At 39.6% G+C, this 17,114-nt stretch overlaps 1 protein-coding gene across 3 annotated transcripts in view; it reads left to right on the top strand.

Moving 5' to 3' along the window:
• Positions 1-17,114, top strand: part of Dennd4c (DENN domain containing 4C) — a 99,468-nt gene that overhangs the window by 23,868 nt on the left and 58,486 nt on the right. For 2 of the 3 annotated variants that reach the window (XM_052715471.1, XM_052715470.1), the window contains exons 3-9: positions 650-902; positions 2,592-2,661; positions 4,538-4,707; positions 10,422-10,660; positions 12,988-13,054; positions 14,047-14,105; positions 15,503-15,647. In XM_052715471.1, coding sequence (XP_052571431.1) covers positions 650-902; positions 2,592-2,661; positions 4,538-4,707; positions 10,422-10,660; positions 12,988-13,054; positions 14,047-14,105; positions 15,503-15,647 — 1,003 coding nt within the window. The other variant, XM_052715472.1, reaches the window with a different exon arrangement.

Here is a 17,114-nt window from a genome sequence, read left to right as displayed (position 1 = left end):
GAACTCACAGAGATCCTCCTGCCTCTGCCTCCCGAGTGCTGGGATTAAAGGCGTGGCCACCACCGCCCGGCCAGCTTTTACTTCTTAAATCAGGTTCTAGCTTTTGAAAAATAATCCAGGGATTTTTAATTTCTTTTTTTTTTTTTTTTTTTTTTTTTTTTTGGGTTTTTCGAGACAGGGTTTCTCTGTGTAGTTTTGCACCTTTCCTGGAACTCACTTTGTCGACCAGGCTGGCCTTGAACCCACAGAGATCCTGCCTCTGCCTCCCAAGTGCTGGGATTAAAGGCATGCGCCGCCACCACCCGCCCGGCCGGGATTTTTAATTTCTATTTTTTTTTTTTTTTTTTTTTTGGTTTTTCGAGACAGGGTTTCTCTGTGTAGCTTTGCACCTTTCCTGGAACTCACTTGGTAGCCCAGGCTGGCCTCGAACTCACAGAGATCCGCCGGCCTCTGCCTCCCGAGTGCTGGGATTAAAGGCGTGTGCCACCACCGCCCGGCGATTTTTAATTTCTAAAGTAGTCATTTTAGTTTTGGTTTCTGATTGAAGTTTGGAGAGGAACAGGAATAACTAAAATTTTGTTTGCACGTTTCAAGAAGAAAACAGTATTAACTTAAATCTCTCTCTCTCCCTTTCCTCCCTGCCATGCAGAGTGCTATATGAAGGGAAAGAAAGGCTTATTCCAGGATGTGAAGTGATCCAAGCCACGCCCTATGGTCGCTGTGCCAATGTCAACAATAGTTCAGCTACTTCTCAAAGAATCTTTATCACCTATCGCAGGGCTCCTCCAGCTCGGTCCCAGAATTCCTTGGCTGTAACTGACATCTGTGTTATTATAACCAGTAAAGGGGAAACCCCTCCTCACACTTTCTGCAAAGTTGATAAGAACTTAAACTGTGGCATGGTAAGAAAGAACAAAGTTGTTTCCTTTTCAAACTTTGGTTTGGAAATAAGCCAAAAAGGTTTAATATTGGTTCCATAATTTATTTTCACATTTTTATCATTCTTGTTTATATTTTTATCTCTCCATTTTTTTACATTGAAAAAGACTTGTGGAGATGGGGATCAAGCCAGGGTCTTGTACATGCGAGACTAGCTCCCTTATTAAGGAGTACTAATGTATATAAATCATTAGTTTTACTATTCTGATGACACACAGAATAAGTATAATTCAAGCTTGGGATTTTTATGTATATCTGTGTATATCTTAATATTGTCTGTTATATCAACATAGAGATTTATTAACTTCTGATTTTTAGTAGTAGCTTTAAGGACAGTTACAAATAGATTGGGTGGAAACTCTCCTTATAGTTATTTATTTGAAATATTGTGGTTTTACATGCTTACTTTTTGAAAGGGTTAGTAAAACTCAGACATGACTGTAATCCCAGTACTCAGGAGTTCAAAGCCAACCTTCGCTGAATAGGGCTTTGCTGAGCCAATATGGGCCACAAATTCAGACCCTGCCTTAAATAAGCACACAGAGTTGTGGAGAAGGAAACTGGGCATACACATTTGGTTTATAGTTTTATAAGACTAACCCTTGCTATTGGGTCAAATTTATCTTGAAGATAGGCAGAGGTGCATGCATTCATAACTCTTAGTGGAGGTGATGACTTCACAGTCTCCTGGGGAACCCAGTCTCTCCTAGTTTGGGATCCAATATCCGTTCCTCCTTGTGTGACTTCTTTCAAGCACTAGTAGTCTCTGAATGATTACAAAACTGTAAGCTTTTGAAAAATTACATTTCACTGTGTGTGTGTGTGTGGGGGGGCATGCACATGTGCACACATGGAAGACAGAAGATCACTTTTGGGGATTGAGTCTCTTTCCAACATGAGGATCTCAAAGATTGAACTCAGGTTGTTATCAGGCTTAGCCGTGAGCACCTTTGCCCACCGAGCTGGGTTCCACCGGCCTCATCAACTCTAAACTTTTTGAAACTGTTTAAAAAAAAACCGAAAGAAAACAACAACAAAAACCCAACTTGTTTCTTTTCCTTTTGCATTGTTAACCCTATTTTTACTTTATTCCATGGCTACTGTTTTACATACAGTGTTTTGATTTTCTTTTGGGTGCTGGAATTGAACTCTACCACTGAGCTACATTCCTACCTTTATAAAGATAGGTTTTAATTTTAAAATATTTATTATTTTTGAGACAGGGTCTCATGTATCCTATCCCAGGCTGGTCTGGAAATGACTATGTAGGTGACTTTGAACTCCCCAGTGCCCTGTCTACACTTCCCTAGTCCCAAGATAACACGTATGTACCACCATGCCTAATTTCATGTGACACTGAGGGTCATACCTAGGTTTCATGAATACTAGGCAGGTACTGTTAACTAAGACATCCAGCTCTTTTTGTTGATTTTTTAAAGACAGGGTATTTGTACCCCAGAGTGGCCTCAAATTCACTACCCTGTGCTTCCTCATCCTGAATGCTAGGATTACAGGCAGATATTACCACTCCTGGCTAACTAGGAATTTTAAATGACTTGTCTGGATAAATAACCTCTAGATGACCTTCAGAATCATCAGTTCCTCCTTTTCACTTTTTGTTTGTTTTTGAAAACTCAATTTATCTTTTACAGTGGGGTTCCAATGTGTTTCTGTGTTATAAGAAGTCTGTGCCTGCTTCAAATGCAATAGCATATAAGGCTGGTAAGTGAAGTGAAGATCTGTCCCAGTTGACAAACTAGTGAATGCTAACATTGGGCTGGCTAGAAGAGACAAAATGTGTTTCCTTATGTACTTTGTGGAATTGACATATTTGTTAATTACCTATAATTTCTAGCATGTAAAGGCTGAAGTTTTCTTAAATGCATTATATGCTGTAAGATTTACTAATACTACCCTCTGTATGTTGTTAAATTTAAACTTTTGTCCAAGCCACCATATGAGGCATAAACCTTCAAGCTTTGGTCTACACTAATAGATTGAATAATTCAGTGGAAATTTCTTTCTCTGATCATTGTATTTGGACAGTCATAAAGGTGTCAAACTGCATCTTTACTGCTTATATTTCCTTCTCTTTGTGTGTCTGATTTGAACCACATGTTACTTGCCATGAAAGGTGGACTTGCTTCCTTTCTCTCTTGTTGCAAAGAATCAGCTATGTGGAGGAGAGGAGGGCCTGAGAAACTTTTCTGCCATGAAGTTTTTGGGAAATCTATCGCCACACTCTAACTGCACACAAAAGTGTCAAGGGCTGTAAAGATTTAAGTGTGACTTCTTCATCCCACTGGTATGGTGGGATAAAATCTGAAAATACAGGTATGCTCCAGTTGTAAATAGAAGATACTGGAATGCTTCTTTGTGAAAAGAAGCAGTGCCAATTACTTTTTGCTTATGCAGTTTTTGAAGTGAAATTTTATTTTAGGGAAATTAGGCAAATCTGTATCTGAAAACTCTTGATTGTCCTCATAAATCCATTCATACTAGTGAATTAAACCATTTACTCTATATAAATATAAAAGCAACAACTAATAGGAATTTAGAATCATTTTAGACTACGATATTGCTGTAATATGTCTGTTCTACATGATCCCTTGAAGTCTTTTCTTTGGAAGGGAGAAGCTGTGGACAAACAATGCTCAGACCTAAGACATTTGCAGAAAGGTTGTAAAAGTATTTAGAGTCTAAACTTTAGATACTTACTATGAGACACATATTTTAGAATACAGAGTTTTGGAGACTGAACTTGACTAGAATCTTACTTTCAAGTTTTTAGCTTGGAAGTAGACTGTTGTTAACATTAGAGGCTAGTGAATGGGTGGTATGCAGGCTTTTGGTCTGCAGGGCGGGCTCTGTGAGGGCTCTCAGTGCTGCTTCGTGCCCTCCTTCCTGGGTCTCCCTACTCACTCCAAAAGTCTCGGGTCACGTGGAGTGCCTTCGGCCCTGCCGCTTCCAGCACTGCGGTGGGACTGACATCACGCCTCTGCCTTGCATTTTTTAAATAACATTTATCCCTTCTCTGAATTTTTTTCCCAAAGACTAACTGAAGTAATTAGCAAATTTTCCTTTGAACTTTCTTACCTTTCTTCACAAGGTGTTGACATACTTAGGCTAAAAATAAAAAAATGTGTTGATTGGTGATCAAGTTTGGCTGACTTCAGTGTTTATTAGTATTCTTAACACATTTTCATGTAATTAAAAGAAGTTGAGCCGGGCGGTGGTGGTGCACGCCTTTAATCCCAGCACTCGGGAGGCAGAGCCAGGCGGATCTCTGTGAGTTTGAGGCCAGCCTGGACTACCAAGTGAGTTCCAGGAAAGGCGAAAAGCTACACAGAGAAACCCTGTCTCGAAAAACCAAAAAAAAAAAAAAAAAAAAAGAAAAAAAAAAGAAGTTGAGGGATAATATATAAAGGATAGATTGGCTTATTTTAATGTCTGTTATAGCAAAAAAATTAATTTTGAAATTTCACACAAATATTTCTAAGAAATTTGGTATTACAATGTGTTATTAAGTACGTATCATGAATAATTTATGTAAAAGTGATTTTTTTTTTTAAAAGAAATCTTGTCCTTTCTCTGAAAGGTTTGATTTTTCGATATCCGGAAGAAGATTATGAGTCTTTCCCACTCTCAGATTCCGTGCCTCTCTTCTGCCTTCCTATGGGAGCCACTATTGAATGCTGGGATCCTCAGACCAAATATCCACTTCCCGTTTTCTCAACATTTGTCTTGACAGGCTCTTCAGCTGAAAAGGTATATTGTGTGCCTTGTGGATTAGGCCTGTTTTGTTCATATTTTAATGTTGTAAAGTGGTTAATTTATGTTTTATTTGAATGTTAGGATTATTTGGATAAAAAACATTCAAATTTATACTATAACACCCACTGTAAGAAGTCAAAAGTAACCAGATCCAAAGTCTGGACAACTCAGTGAACTTCTTTACAGTTAGAATTGGCAGACTTTGGGTCTGGTTAATTTTAGTGTTTGATTTTTTTTTTATTACCAAGTTTTTTTAAGTAATAAATAATTTATAAAATTTTTAAAAAGTCAACATGAAACCTGTGATTATATGTTGATATCACTGAATCTTATATATCAAAATAAGGTGTTTTAAAAGAGGTACCCCCAAGCACAGATCTTAAAATGAGATTATGGTAATGATATAAAGACATAGGTACCTTGGGAAGAATCAAGATTACATAGAACAACTGAATGAGAGCTTCAAGACACTGAGATGTTTGAAGGAAAGTATTAAAGCCATTATGAATTAAATGTGTAGTTTAGCTGGGCATGGTGGCACATGCCCCTTAACCCAGCGCTTGAGAAGCAGAGAGGCAGGCCGAGAGAGATCTATGAGTTTGAAGCCATCCTGGTCTACATAGCGAATTCCAGGATAGCCAGAACTACATAGAGAGATCCTGTCTCAAAACAAACAAAATTGACTAGAAATTAGAAATATGGTCTTTAAGATTAAAATTAAAAATATATAATTAAAATTCAGTGGCTGATTTTTTTTTTTCTTTTTTTGAGACAGGGTCTTTCTGTGTAGCCAGGCTGACCTCATACATGGCTCTTCTTGCTTCAACCTCTTGTATTGAATTATAGGCATGTTCCGCCATGTCCAGCCTTCAGCAAATGGTTTCAACAGCACTAAGTCAATACCTAGAGGGAGAATTAATGAAGAGAAAGGTAGACTTTCTAAAATATAGCACAGAAAAGGGTAAAACATGAACTTTTAAAATATAGCAGATAGCTGAGTATGGCGCTGTACACCTTTAATTCCAGCCCTTGGGAGGCAGGTAGATCTCTGAGTTTGAGGCCAGTCTGATTCTACTCCATCCAGGGCTACCCATTGAGACCTTGTTTTAAACAAAGAAACAAAAAGCAAGTAACAGATAAAATTATAACACATAAATGGTTCAGTAAATGAATTCCAAAAGGGTAGACTAGTAAAGAAGACCACATTTTTAGTGCCCAGCACTTACTTGGATGCTGGGGCTCTGAGCTCAGTTCCTCATGCTGTGTGACAATGGCTTAACTCACCGAGCCATCCTCCCAATCTCTATTCACTTTTGAAAATAATGACTTATGATGTCTGTCTAGATAGAGATGTTGTCAAGTCATCTGGAAATAGGAATTGAGTTCTGGGAAGAGGTCAGACAGAAATAAAGATTAGTGTTCTGCTAGTGAGATGGTTATAGTTCAAACAATTAGAGAATGAAATTTTCCCAATAGAATTAGATGAGAAACTTGAAAAAAGGCAATATTTAAATGATGGGCAGAATTGGATCTAGTATGGGAAAGAAAGAGGTTAGTAGAATAAAGAGAAGTGTTTACTGTCAAACATACCAAAGGAATAAATATTTTGAAGATGGGACTGTCAGCTGAATTTTTGTTATAGAGAGAAAAAAAGGAATTAAACACTGAAAGTATTTCAGCTGGTTTATTATTGGTGACCTTGATTAGAATTGTTGTAATGGATTGAGGTGAAAAATAGTTACCTAACAGAACAAGGCTTTTAACCTGCTACAGGTGCTTCACTGGGAGGCTCGGGGAGTAGCAGATAATTCAGGCTACACAGGGACTCATAACTTCAAATAACTGGAGAGAAAAGGAGAATAAAGAGAGTTTACATGTGAGCCTGGTGATGGTGGTGCACACCTTTAATCCCAGCACTCGGGAGGTAGAGGTAGGTGGCTCTCTGTGAGTTCGAGGACAGCCAAGACTATTACACAGAGAAACCCTGTCTCAAAAAAACAAAAAACAGGGCCTGGAGAGATGGCTCAGAGGTTAAGAGCACTGACTGCTCTTCCAGAGGTCCTGAGTTCAATTCCCAGCAACCACATGGTGGCTCACAACCATCTGTAATGAGATCTGGTGCCCGCTTCTGGCCTGCAGTCATACATGCTGTATACATAATAAATAAATAAATCTTTAAAAAACAAAACAAAAAAGCAAAGAAGAGAAAAGAGTTTGGATGTGTAACTGACAAACAGGTAGGGATTAGACTGTGTGAAAATCAACTATCCTCCAGTGATCTAGAGCTTTCTGTGCACAACCTTGAGTTGTATTTCCACCACCAGACAAGCATCCAACCATGTACTAAACTCAGAGCCTACCTCAGCCTTAGAGGACTGGCCAGAGAGCTCAGCAGGTAAAGACACTTGCCCCACAAACCTGGCGACCTGACTGATCCCTGAGGCCCATATACAGGTGGACAGAGAGAGCTGACTCCACAGAGGAGTCCTCTGATCTCCTGTGGTTCCAGCATTTGGAAAACTAGCATCTCAAGTTTGAAGCCGGCCAGGTCTCCATGAGACCATCTCAAAACAAACAAACAACTTCAACAATTTAAGAGAGTGAATGAAACAAAGGGCAAGAAGGGAGAAAATATTTGCAAATTACATACCTTAAAAGGTTTTTATTTTTCATGATGGGGATTGAACTTGGACCTTTGCATGATAGGCAAAGTGCTCTGTTTATATCTATTTATACTTCTAGCTCATAAGTGCTTATATCTAGAGTATATAAAGACAATAACAGCAAAGTTTGTTGACCATCCCAATTTAAAAATGGGCCAAAGGACTTTGGCTTAGTGTGTGTGTGTGTGTGTGTGTGTGTGTGTGTGTGTGTGTGTGTGTGTGTGTGTGTGTGTTTAAACAGGGTTTCTTTGTCTAACAGCCCTGGCTGTCCTAGAACTCTCTCTGTAGACCAGGCTGGCTTTCATCCGCCTGCCCCTGCCTCCCAAGTGCTGGGATTAAAGGGGTGCACCACCATCGCCTAGCTCTTAGTTTATTTTCTGTTGCTGTGATAAACACCATGACCAAAAGCAACTTGTGGAGGAAAGTGTTTATTTCATTTTACACTTCCAAGTCATAGTCCATCACTGAGGGAAGTCAGGGCAGGAACTGAACCAGGAGAGACCATGGAGAAAATGGTTTACTGTCTCTCTAGCTCATTTTCAGGGCCCCGAGACATCAATTTGCAATCAAGAAAATGCCTCACTGACATGGCCACAGGCCAGTGTGGTAGTAGTTCTTCAGTTGAGGGTCCTCACCTCTTCTCAGGTGTGTCAGGTTGATGACCAAGATTAGTCACAGACTTAGTCAGTGTTCTATTGCTGTGAAGAGACACCATGACCACAGCAACTCTCATAAGAGAAAGCATTTAACTGGGGCTGGCTTACAGTTTAGAGGTTTAGTTCATTATCATCATGTTGGGGATCATGGTGGCTCACAGGCAGACTTGGTGCTGGAGAAATAGCTGAGAGTTCTACATCCTGATCCACTTGGGCCTAGCTTGGGCTTTTGAAACTTCAAAGCCCACTCCCACTGACACACTTCTTCCAACAAGGTCATGCCTTCTAATCCTTCTCCAGTAGTGCCACTCCCCAATGACTAAGCATTCAAATCTATGAGCCTATAGGGCCATTCTTATTCAAACCACCACACAGACTTAAATAGATAGACATTACTCTAAAGACACATAAATGACCAGTAAGCTTGTAAGAGATGCTGAGCTTCATGTAGTTTGGAGACGCAGAGTTATGGTAAGGTCGCATTTCACATCTATTAAATTGTCTGTTTTAACAGCAAAAATCAGAAAATCAGTATTGTTGAGAATATAGAGAAAGTAGAATCCTTGAGTCCTGCTTCTGTGGACAACAGATTAGCAGCTCCTTCAAAAGGAAAACAGAATTGAGCCAGGCGGTGGTGGTGCACGCCTTTAATCCCAGCACTCGGGAGGCAGAGCCAGGCGGATCTCTGTGAGTTCGAGGCCAGCCTGGTCTCCAAAGCGAGTTCCAGGAAAGGCGCAAAGCTACACAGAGAAACCCTGTCTCGAAAAACCCAAAAAAAAAAAAAAAAAAAAAAAAAAAAAAAAAAAAAAGGAAAACAGAATTGATGAAGTAATTCCATTCTGAGGTCTGTACCCAGAAAATTAAACATAGGATCTCAGAAAGAACTTGGATGCCAGTGTTTTCACAGTATTATCAGATAGCCCAGGTGTCCACTGAAGAGTGAAAGGAAAGTGGAATTTGGTATGTATGTACTATAGAATATTACTCAGTTTAAAAAAAAATGAAACTCAAAATATATCCTGTAACATGAATGAACTTTGGAAACATGCTAAATAAGATAGAAAGACACAAAAAGAATAAACAATGATTCTACAGACAGTAGGTATCATTAGAATAGGCAATTTCATTGAGACAGAAAGAATAGAAACTACCAATAATTTGGATTAGGGGTGGGAGAAATGGGAAATTATTATTTAAGGGGTACAGAGCTTTTCTTTAGTGATTAAAAAAAGGTTTTGAAAGTGGTAGCGGTGATGGTTACACATGATTGTGACAATTAATACCACTGAGTTGTATACTTAACAATAGTTAAAATGTCCAGAGGTGGGTGGCGCACAACTTTGATCCCAAGACTCAGGTGGCAGAAACAGGTGAATCTCTGTGAGTTCAAGGCCAGCCTGGTCTATATAAGAAGTTTCAGAGCAACTAGGGTTACATAGGAAGACCTTACCTGAAGGAAAAAATTCGTGTGGGCACAGAAGATGGCTTAGTGCATGAAATGCTTGCCGTACAGGTATGAGGACCTGGGTTGGAATCCCTAGAACCCGGGTAAAAGTCAGATAAGGTAGCACGTGTCAGTAACTCTAGTGTTCAGTGGCAAGATGGGAGGCAGAGACAGTGGGTCTCTGAAGCTCACAGACCCGCTAGCTGGGCACATAGAGTAGCAAACAGCAGAGACCCTGTCAAGTGGAAGGTGAGGGTTGATATGTGTGCATATGCACCTTCACATGAATGGACATACAAAATATGAAAAATGTGATCAACTTTGTGTTTCTGTATATTCCATGCTCTAAAAAAATGTCATACAAGCAAGTGCAAGTTGAATGAGGTCATTAAAGTACGCTATAGAGTAGGTAAAAATACACTGAATGGATAAAAGTGAGAAGTCAAAAAAGCTTCCTTTTTTTTTTTTTATTAAAGTATGTGTGAGTGTAGGAACACTTATGTTGCACATGTTTATAGAGGTCAGAGAACAACTTTCAGGAGTCACTTCTCTCCTACTATGGAATCTACGATTTGGACTCAGATGGTCAGGCTTGCAAGGTTAAATGCTTTGCCTGCTAAGCCACCCCAGCTGCAGGAGGTTGCCCTTTCTTCTTCTCTTTCCCTTCCTCCCTCCCTTTTTTACTTTTTTGTAAAAAATATATGCTTAAATATATAATCACAGTGTGTGGGGGGGATCCTAGATGGATTTGCATCAAAGTCTGGTTGAGTTTGGGATGAGATTTTTTTTTTTTTTTGTTTTTCGAGACAAGGTTTCTCTGTGTAGCTTTGGAGCCTGTCCTGGAACTCACTCTGTAGCCCAGGCTGGCCTCGAACTCACAGAGAATGTATAGAAAAAGAGGAATTTTCAAAAACAATCTTCAATCTTACAACTCTTTGACTGTAGGTATATGGAGCTGCCATCCAGTTTTATGAACCTTACCCTCGAGAACTTCTAACAGAGAAACAACTTATGCAACTGGGCCTGTTGACCCCCGTGGAGAGAAAAGTGGTCTCCAAACCCATCAATTCAAACAAGTGCATTTGTTTGCTTTCACACTGGCCTTTCTTTGATGCTTTTAAGAAATTTCTTATGTTTATCTACAAAGTTTCTGTGTCTGGACCACATCCTCTTCCCATTGAAAAGTATGTATAATGATGAGGTGTCATGTCTGTGGATATGTAATGCTCATTTCATTGTTTATCTAACTTAGTAGCAGAGTTGAAAGGGAAGGAGAATCATAGTCACCCGCTTTTAATATGTTCCTTTGCCACCTAAGTCATTGGTTGTGAACTTGGGAGTCTTGGTAAATATGACCTTAGGATGGTTTTGAGAATTTGGGTGAGGCAATAACTTGTATGTGCTCTTCTTCCTGTTTATTCTTCGGAAACCATGACAATGAACTTACATACGTGCTTTAAGTGGCCAGTACATGATTTAGGTATAATGAATATTCATCTCTAAACTAATGTGGAAATTAGAAAGGTAAGTAGACTGGTATTAACTGTGTAATTTTGGTTCTAGCACAAGGCAGAATGTTCCATAGTTCTTTTTGTCATGGAAATGTTTTATAGTCAAGAAAAACAGATGTAGAGCCATGACGCTGTCTTTGTGTTTTGTTTTGCTTTCAGCCAGGGTTCCCTTTGTAGCCCAGACTGACTGGAAACTCCTGAGCCTCTTGGTTTCTGAGTTCAGGAACTTTATAGGTGTTCACAGACTTCATCCTGTCATTTTAAATCTGTTTATTGGGGCTGGAGGGATGGCTCAGCAGGTAAAAGCACTTGTTCTTGCAGAAGACTTGGGTTCCATTTCCAGCACCTTCATGACAGCTCACAACCATCCATAACTAGATCCAGGACATCCAGTACCACCTTCTGACCTCCACATGTCGTATACAGTCATACACATGAACAGAAGATACATCAAAATAAAGGAATGAATAAAAACTTGCTGTTTGTGTGCATTTATGTCTATGCACAAGCACATGGACACATACCACCAAGGCACCTGAGGTCAGGATAACTTGTGAGCGTCAGTTCTCCTTCCTCTATGTGTGCTCGGGGTGATCACACTCAGGTTGTTAGGCTTGGTAGCAGACACCTTTACCCACTGAGCCATCTCTAGCCCCAACCCTGTCACTTATAAAAGGTTTTGATTTCTAATGGGACATGGCTTTTGTTTATTACTGTGTATAATAATAGACTTTAGTAACAAAGCAAGAAAGGTAGAAGGGTCAAGTCTGTGTAAAGTCATCACAATATCAAAATTTGGTATAAAAATAGAGTTTCCACTTTATTTCCAGAATGCAAGTTAGTAGTTTATAGTTTTACATTTAACTTTCGGTTGTCAGATTAATTAAATTGAGGTAAAATTTAACTGGTGACAAGTTAGCAAGTTTGTGGACAATTGAGAGTCTATGATTTTTGCAACGGACTCAAGAGATCAGTGTGATTCTTGTTCTTCTGTTAAGGTAAATTCTGTCTCTCCTAAGAACATTAAACTCTGGAGAAACTTGAGAAACATTGTTTCTTTGTAGAGAAACAGCATTTGGGTCGTTTGTCTAAAGTTCTAGTAATAAATCTAGGTTTAAATTCCTTATTTATACTTCCTTATGTTGTCGCTGATAACCAGGACTATAACAATAGTGCTTGCTTGCTTGCTTGCTTTTTGTTTTTTTGGGACAGGGTTTCTCTGTGTAACCCAGGCCATCCTGGAACTTGTTCTGTAGATCAGACTTGCCTCTGCCTCCCAGAGTGCTTGGATTAAAGGCATGCACTACCACCGTCTGGTACAAATAGCTTTAAAAAAAAAAGATTTATTTTTATTTGAGTGTGTGCATGTGCATACATGTGTACACCTCATGCATGTGGTTGCTGGTGGAGGCCAAAAGATGTGCTTTGGACCTCTTGGAGCTAGAGATACAGGTGGTTGTGAGCCACCAGATGGCTATGAACTGAACTCAAGCTCTTTCAAGAATATAGCCGGTCTTAGGTTCTGAGCAATCGCTACAGTCCCCAAATTGGCTTCTTTACTTTATGAGAGATTTATTTATTTATTTGTTCATTTATTTATTTATTTATGGGGAGAGCAAATTGGCTTCTTTACTCTATGAGAACTTTGTTTGTTTATTTGTTTATTTTAGGGGAGAGCTATTTTTATGTTACTGTTTTCCTGATGAAAATAGTGGTTTTTGTTTGTTTTATTAGACATGCTCTTACTTTGTAGTGCAGGATGGCCTAGAACTCACTGTGCAGCCCAGGGTAGTTTTCAGCTTGTAGTAATCCTCCTGCTTCAGCCTTTTAAATACCAGAATTACAAGAATGCACCACCATGCTTGGCAAATGTTTATTTCTTTAGCTCAGTTTTAAATAATTTTTCCATTGGGATCATATATAGTGGAATGAAAGGTTTGCTAAAATCTATGATATGTTTAAGAAGAGTAACATGGTGTGCATTTCACCATCTTTTCTAGGCACATCTCACACTTTATGCAAAACATCCCTTTTCCTTCACCACAAAGACCAAGAATCCTTGTACAGGTAATGAGAAAAGTCTTTTCATGTCAGTTCATGCCAAGTTCTTTGAGTTTGAGATGAAGTGTTATGTGTTTATGAAGTTCTGACTGTCTCATTATTTAGTAGCTTTACTGAACATTTTTTTTCCTAATCGGATTTTAGACCCCAGGTGAATAGAACTGGAGTAAGTATGACTTAAGATTCATGGCATCATAAGTTACATGTTTTTATTGGTCCATGCATGGCCGTTGCATAACTAAATTTAGTAATGTAAACCCATGTTCTTAGTATCAGAGTAACTGATAATACTTAGTATTTTAATATTTAAATGCTGAGTATTTAAAAACTTACTTGAGGGGACAATTAAAAGAGTTTAAACAGTGCTGTCAGACTGTGCTGAACAACCTGCTTCTTTCTCAGGCCTTGGCAGGTGCACAGCTTGTGACACTGTGTAGGGTCAGTAAAAACAAGATTCCACAGACTGACTGCTTACCTATGGGAATGAGATCAGGTTGCTGTGAAAGTTGCTAAATATTTAGCTTTCTATTTTATTTACTGTCTCTTCCTGAATCATAACAGTTTACAAACTGACACTGAGTAGCACTAGTCTAATGAAGCGATCCATTTTTTATTTCTTCTAAGATACTGTCTACACTCTATAGCAGGATTAAGCCAGACCCTGTTGGTCTTGAATGTATTTTGGTTCAGCAAGTATTAATTTGTACTAAACAACTACAAATGCTTAACTAGTCTGTTGAGTGAATAAATATGAGGTTCCTGTAAAAAAAATTGTTCCAAATTTTTACCTGCATTTAACCTATTAACTAGGTCAAAATTTCAGTCAGCAGTTTAAGAGCTAGTACAAATATCTCTGAGTAATTACTGCTACTGTTTACATCTCAGTGTGCTTAAAATTATATACCTTTCTGCATATTAAACAGTTTTCTGTTTTACCCTTATCTAAATATTGAAACCATAAAATTGGTTTGGCTAATTTATCTCTTTGTTTGTTTAAGCTGTCAGTCCACGATGCGTTGATATTATCACAACCCGTTTCCACACCTTTACCACTAAGGTAATGATGGTTTGCTCATTTGCTTGCTTTGTTTGCTTGTTGTTTGTTGGTTTGTCGTGGATAGAACCCAGGACCTTATGTATGTTGGGCCTTAAAAGCCACACCCTCATCCCATTTGATAGTATTTTAAATGCTATATTTATTTGCTTAAATCAGAATGCTTTAAAATACTTTACTGAGCCAGGCATGGTGGCATAAGCTTGTAATCCTAGCGTCTTAGAAGATTGAGGCTGGAGGATTGCAAGTTTAAGGCTAGCCTGGGCAACTTAGTGAGACCTGTCTTAAAATAAAAGGCTATGGTACCTGTAGTAGTTTGGTGGTAGAGCACTTGCTTAACTTACACAAACCCTGAGTCAAGAAAAGAAGAAAAAGGTAGAGTACTTTAGAGGCAGGCTGACAAGCTAGGTAAGGGTAGGCTTCCCTTAGTATTGCCGTCCTTGATACTGGGTGGGTAGTGTAGCACTTGAGAGAATTTCGAGGCTGGGGAAATGACTCAGCAGGTGAAGCGCTTGCTGCGTTAAGTGTGAGGATCTGAACTGTGGTCCACAGAACCCATGTGGAAAGCATGGGTGGGTGGTACGTGTCTGTAACCCCAGCGGAGGCCAGACAGGAAGCAAAGACAAGTGGATCCTGGAAGCTCCCTGGCCAGGCAGGTAGCCCGATGGTGTAGTATAGGCCAAGGATAGACCTTTTTGCAAACAAAGGCTGGAAGGTGCTGAGGCCCAACACCCTGAGGCTGTCTTCTGACCACCACATGCATGCCCACATACCGCCTGTGCACAGGGGCATGTACACGTGTTCCACAAAACCCAGAATTATAAGATCTGACACAGGAAGTGCTTACCTCTTGTCCTTCCTTCCCATATGCAGTTTGTAAGTAAATGTTCCTGGTGAGCTGGTGTTATTCTCCTACATACCCCTTTGCTGCTCTTCATCTGCCTCACTAATCCAGGCTACTCTCTGGACTGTTTGATTGTTAGCCTCTTAATTATCCCTTACTCTCACTCCTTCAGTTTTTTAATCTACCCTGCAGCCAGTGCGTCCTCTTAGGAGTACAAGAATAACTGAGTCAGTCATTTCTCTTTCGCCTACTCTCTTGTTATTTTCACATGCTCCCTTAGCTTTCTCCTGAGCCTTTACATATGCTGTCTCCCAGCCCCATCACTCCCTTGCCTCTGCTCCTTTGAACTCAGCTCAAATGTTTGGGCTTCAGAAAATCTTTCTTAATAAGTACTTGTTTGAATCACACCATATACTGCCTCATTAATTAGCTATATTCTGTTTCGCATTGCCAAGTTACAAATTGAAATTAACATTAGATCATTAACCTGTTTAGGAAGTAAATCTTGGTATACTTTAGCAAAGTAGTTTACAGCCCTTTCTCTTTCTGTTTTTAGTGGAGCCAACTTTAGTTCCTTACTGATGAATTTGGGTCCCGAGAATTGTGCAACACTGCTGCTGCTGGTCTTACTTGAGAGTAAAATTCTGCTGCATTCTCTTAGGCCGGCTGTCCTGACTGGGGTAGCTGAAGCCGTTGTTGCTGTAAGTATAGACTTACTACTAGAGGATTTGTACTCTCCTTTAAAGAAAGCAACTTTTAAATTCCAGCCCAGTCAGTTTAATATGAATGTAATTTGGATGTATGAAGAAAACAAAGGTGACTTTTGTTTGAGAAAAAAATGTCAGTTTCTAATTTTTCATAATTTAGTGTGCTCCAGAGAGTAAACACTTATTTATTACGTAACAGTAAAGCTTGTAAGTAGAGGCTGGTGATGTCTACCTGTAGTCCCATGTTTCCTGGGGAGGCACACATAAAGGTCTGGTCATTGTCATAGGGAACCAAGAAGAGACTGAAGGAACAAACCTACCAAAGTCCACCTTGGAAACCAGTCAGTTGACTGGAACAACTCACAGGTAGCTGCACCATGGAAATGCCCACTGTAGCCTAAAGGACACCTCCTGGGTGCTGGAACCCTGGCCATCTCTGCAGGACTTGCCAGCAGCACAATAGGTCAGATTAGTGAGCTGGTGCAATTGTTTACTGTCCCCTGACCTAGGAGAGGGGCCTTGTGAGGCTGAGTCAGGTCTCCCGGGCCTGGAATCTCTTGACTCTGCTTTCTCGAGGGAGATTGTTTCAGTTCGAAGAAAGTTGCTGCACAGTATCACAGCACTTGGGAGGCTGAGACAGAAATACATATATATCAAGATCCTGCCTCAACTGATCTCTGTGAGTTTGAGGCCAGCCTGGTCTCAGAGTGAGATCCAGGAAAGGCACCAAAAACTACACAGAGAAACCCTGTTTCAAAAAACGAAAAAAACAAACAAAAAACCCAAACAAACAAACAAAAGAGATTCTGCTTCAAATAAATAAATTAATAATAAAGCAGAACAAAACAAAACACCAAAGAAACTCTAGTTGATTTTATTTTAAATTGTGCAAATCAATTACATGGTTGATTTCTCATTTTAACTTTTAGCTATTTTCTTTAGTTATACTTACAGCTTTATTGTGAATAGGGTAATATAAAATGCTTAGCTCTTGGGTACATCACAAGTAAAGTCAAGTTCTACTTAAAACACTGTCATGCTTCCTTACTGCATTTAGAAATCAGATTGTGCTGAGTTTTTTGTTGCTGTGTGTGTGTGTGTGTGTGCGTGCGTGCGTGCGTGCGTGCGTGCGTGCGTGCGCGCGCGCTCGCATGCATTCATGAAATACCAGGCCTGTTATGTAGGTTCTGGGATCTGAACTCCAGATCTCATGATTGTACAGCAAGTGCTCTTTAACTGCTGAGCCATCTCTCTAGCCCTTGTTTATTTTATTTTACTATTTTTAATTTTATTTGTGTGTGTGTATGTATGTGTGTGTGGTATGTGTGTATCTGGACACATGAGTGTTGGTGCCTGGGGAGGCCAGAAGAGGGCATTGGATCCCCTGGAGCTAGAGTTACAGATGGTTCTGAGTCATTAGATATGGGTGCCTGGAACCAAACTCAGTTCATCTGTAAGAAC

Source organism: Peromyscus californicus, unplaced genomic scaffold (genome assembly GCF_007827085.1).
Source record: "Peromyscus californicus insignis strain IS unplaced genomic scaffold, ASM782708v3 Scaffold_5__1_contigs__length_169319896, whole genome shotgun sequence".
NCBI classification, from domain to species: Eukaryota; Metazoa; Chordata; class Mammalia; order Rodentia; family Cricetidae; genus Peromyscus; species Peromyscus californicus.
Note: the sequence above shows the minus strand (reverse complement) of the source record. Positions and strands in the feature narration are given on the sequence as shown.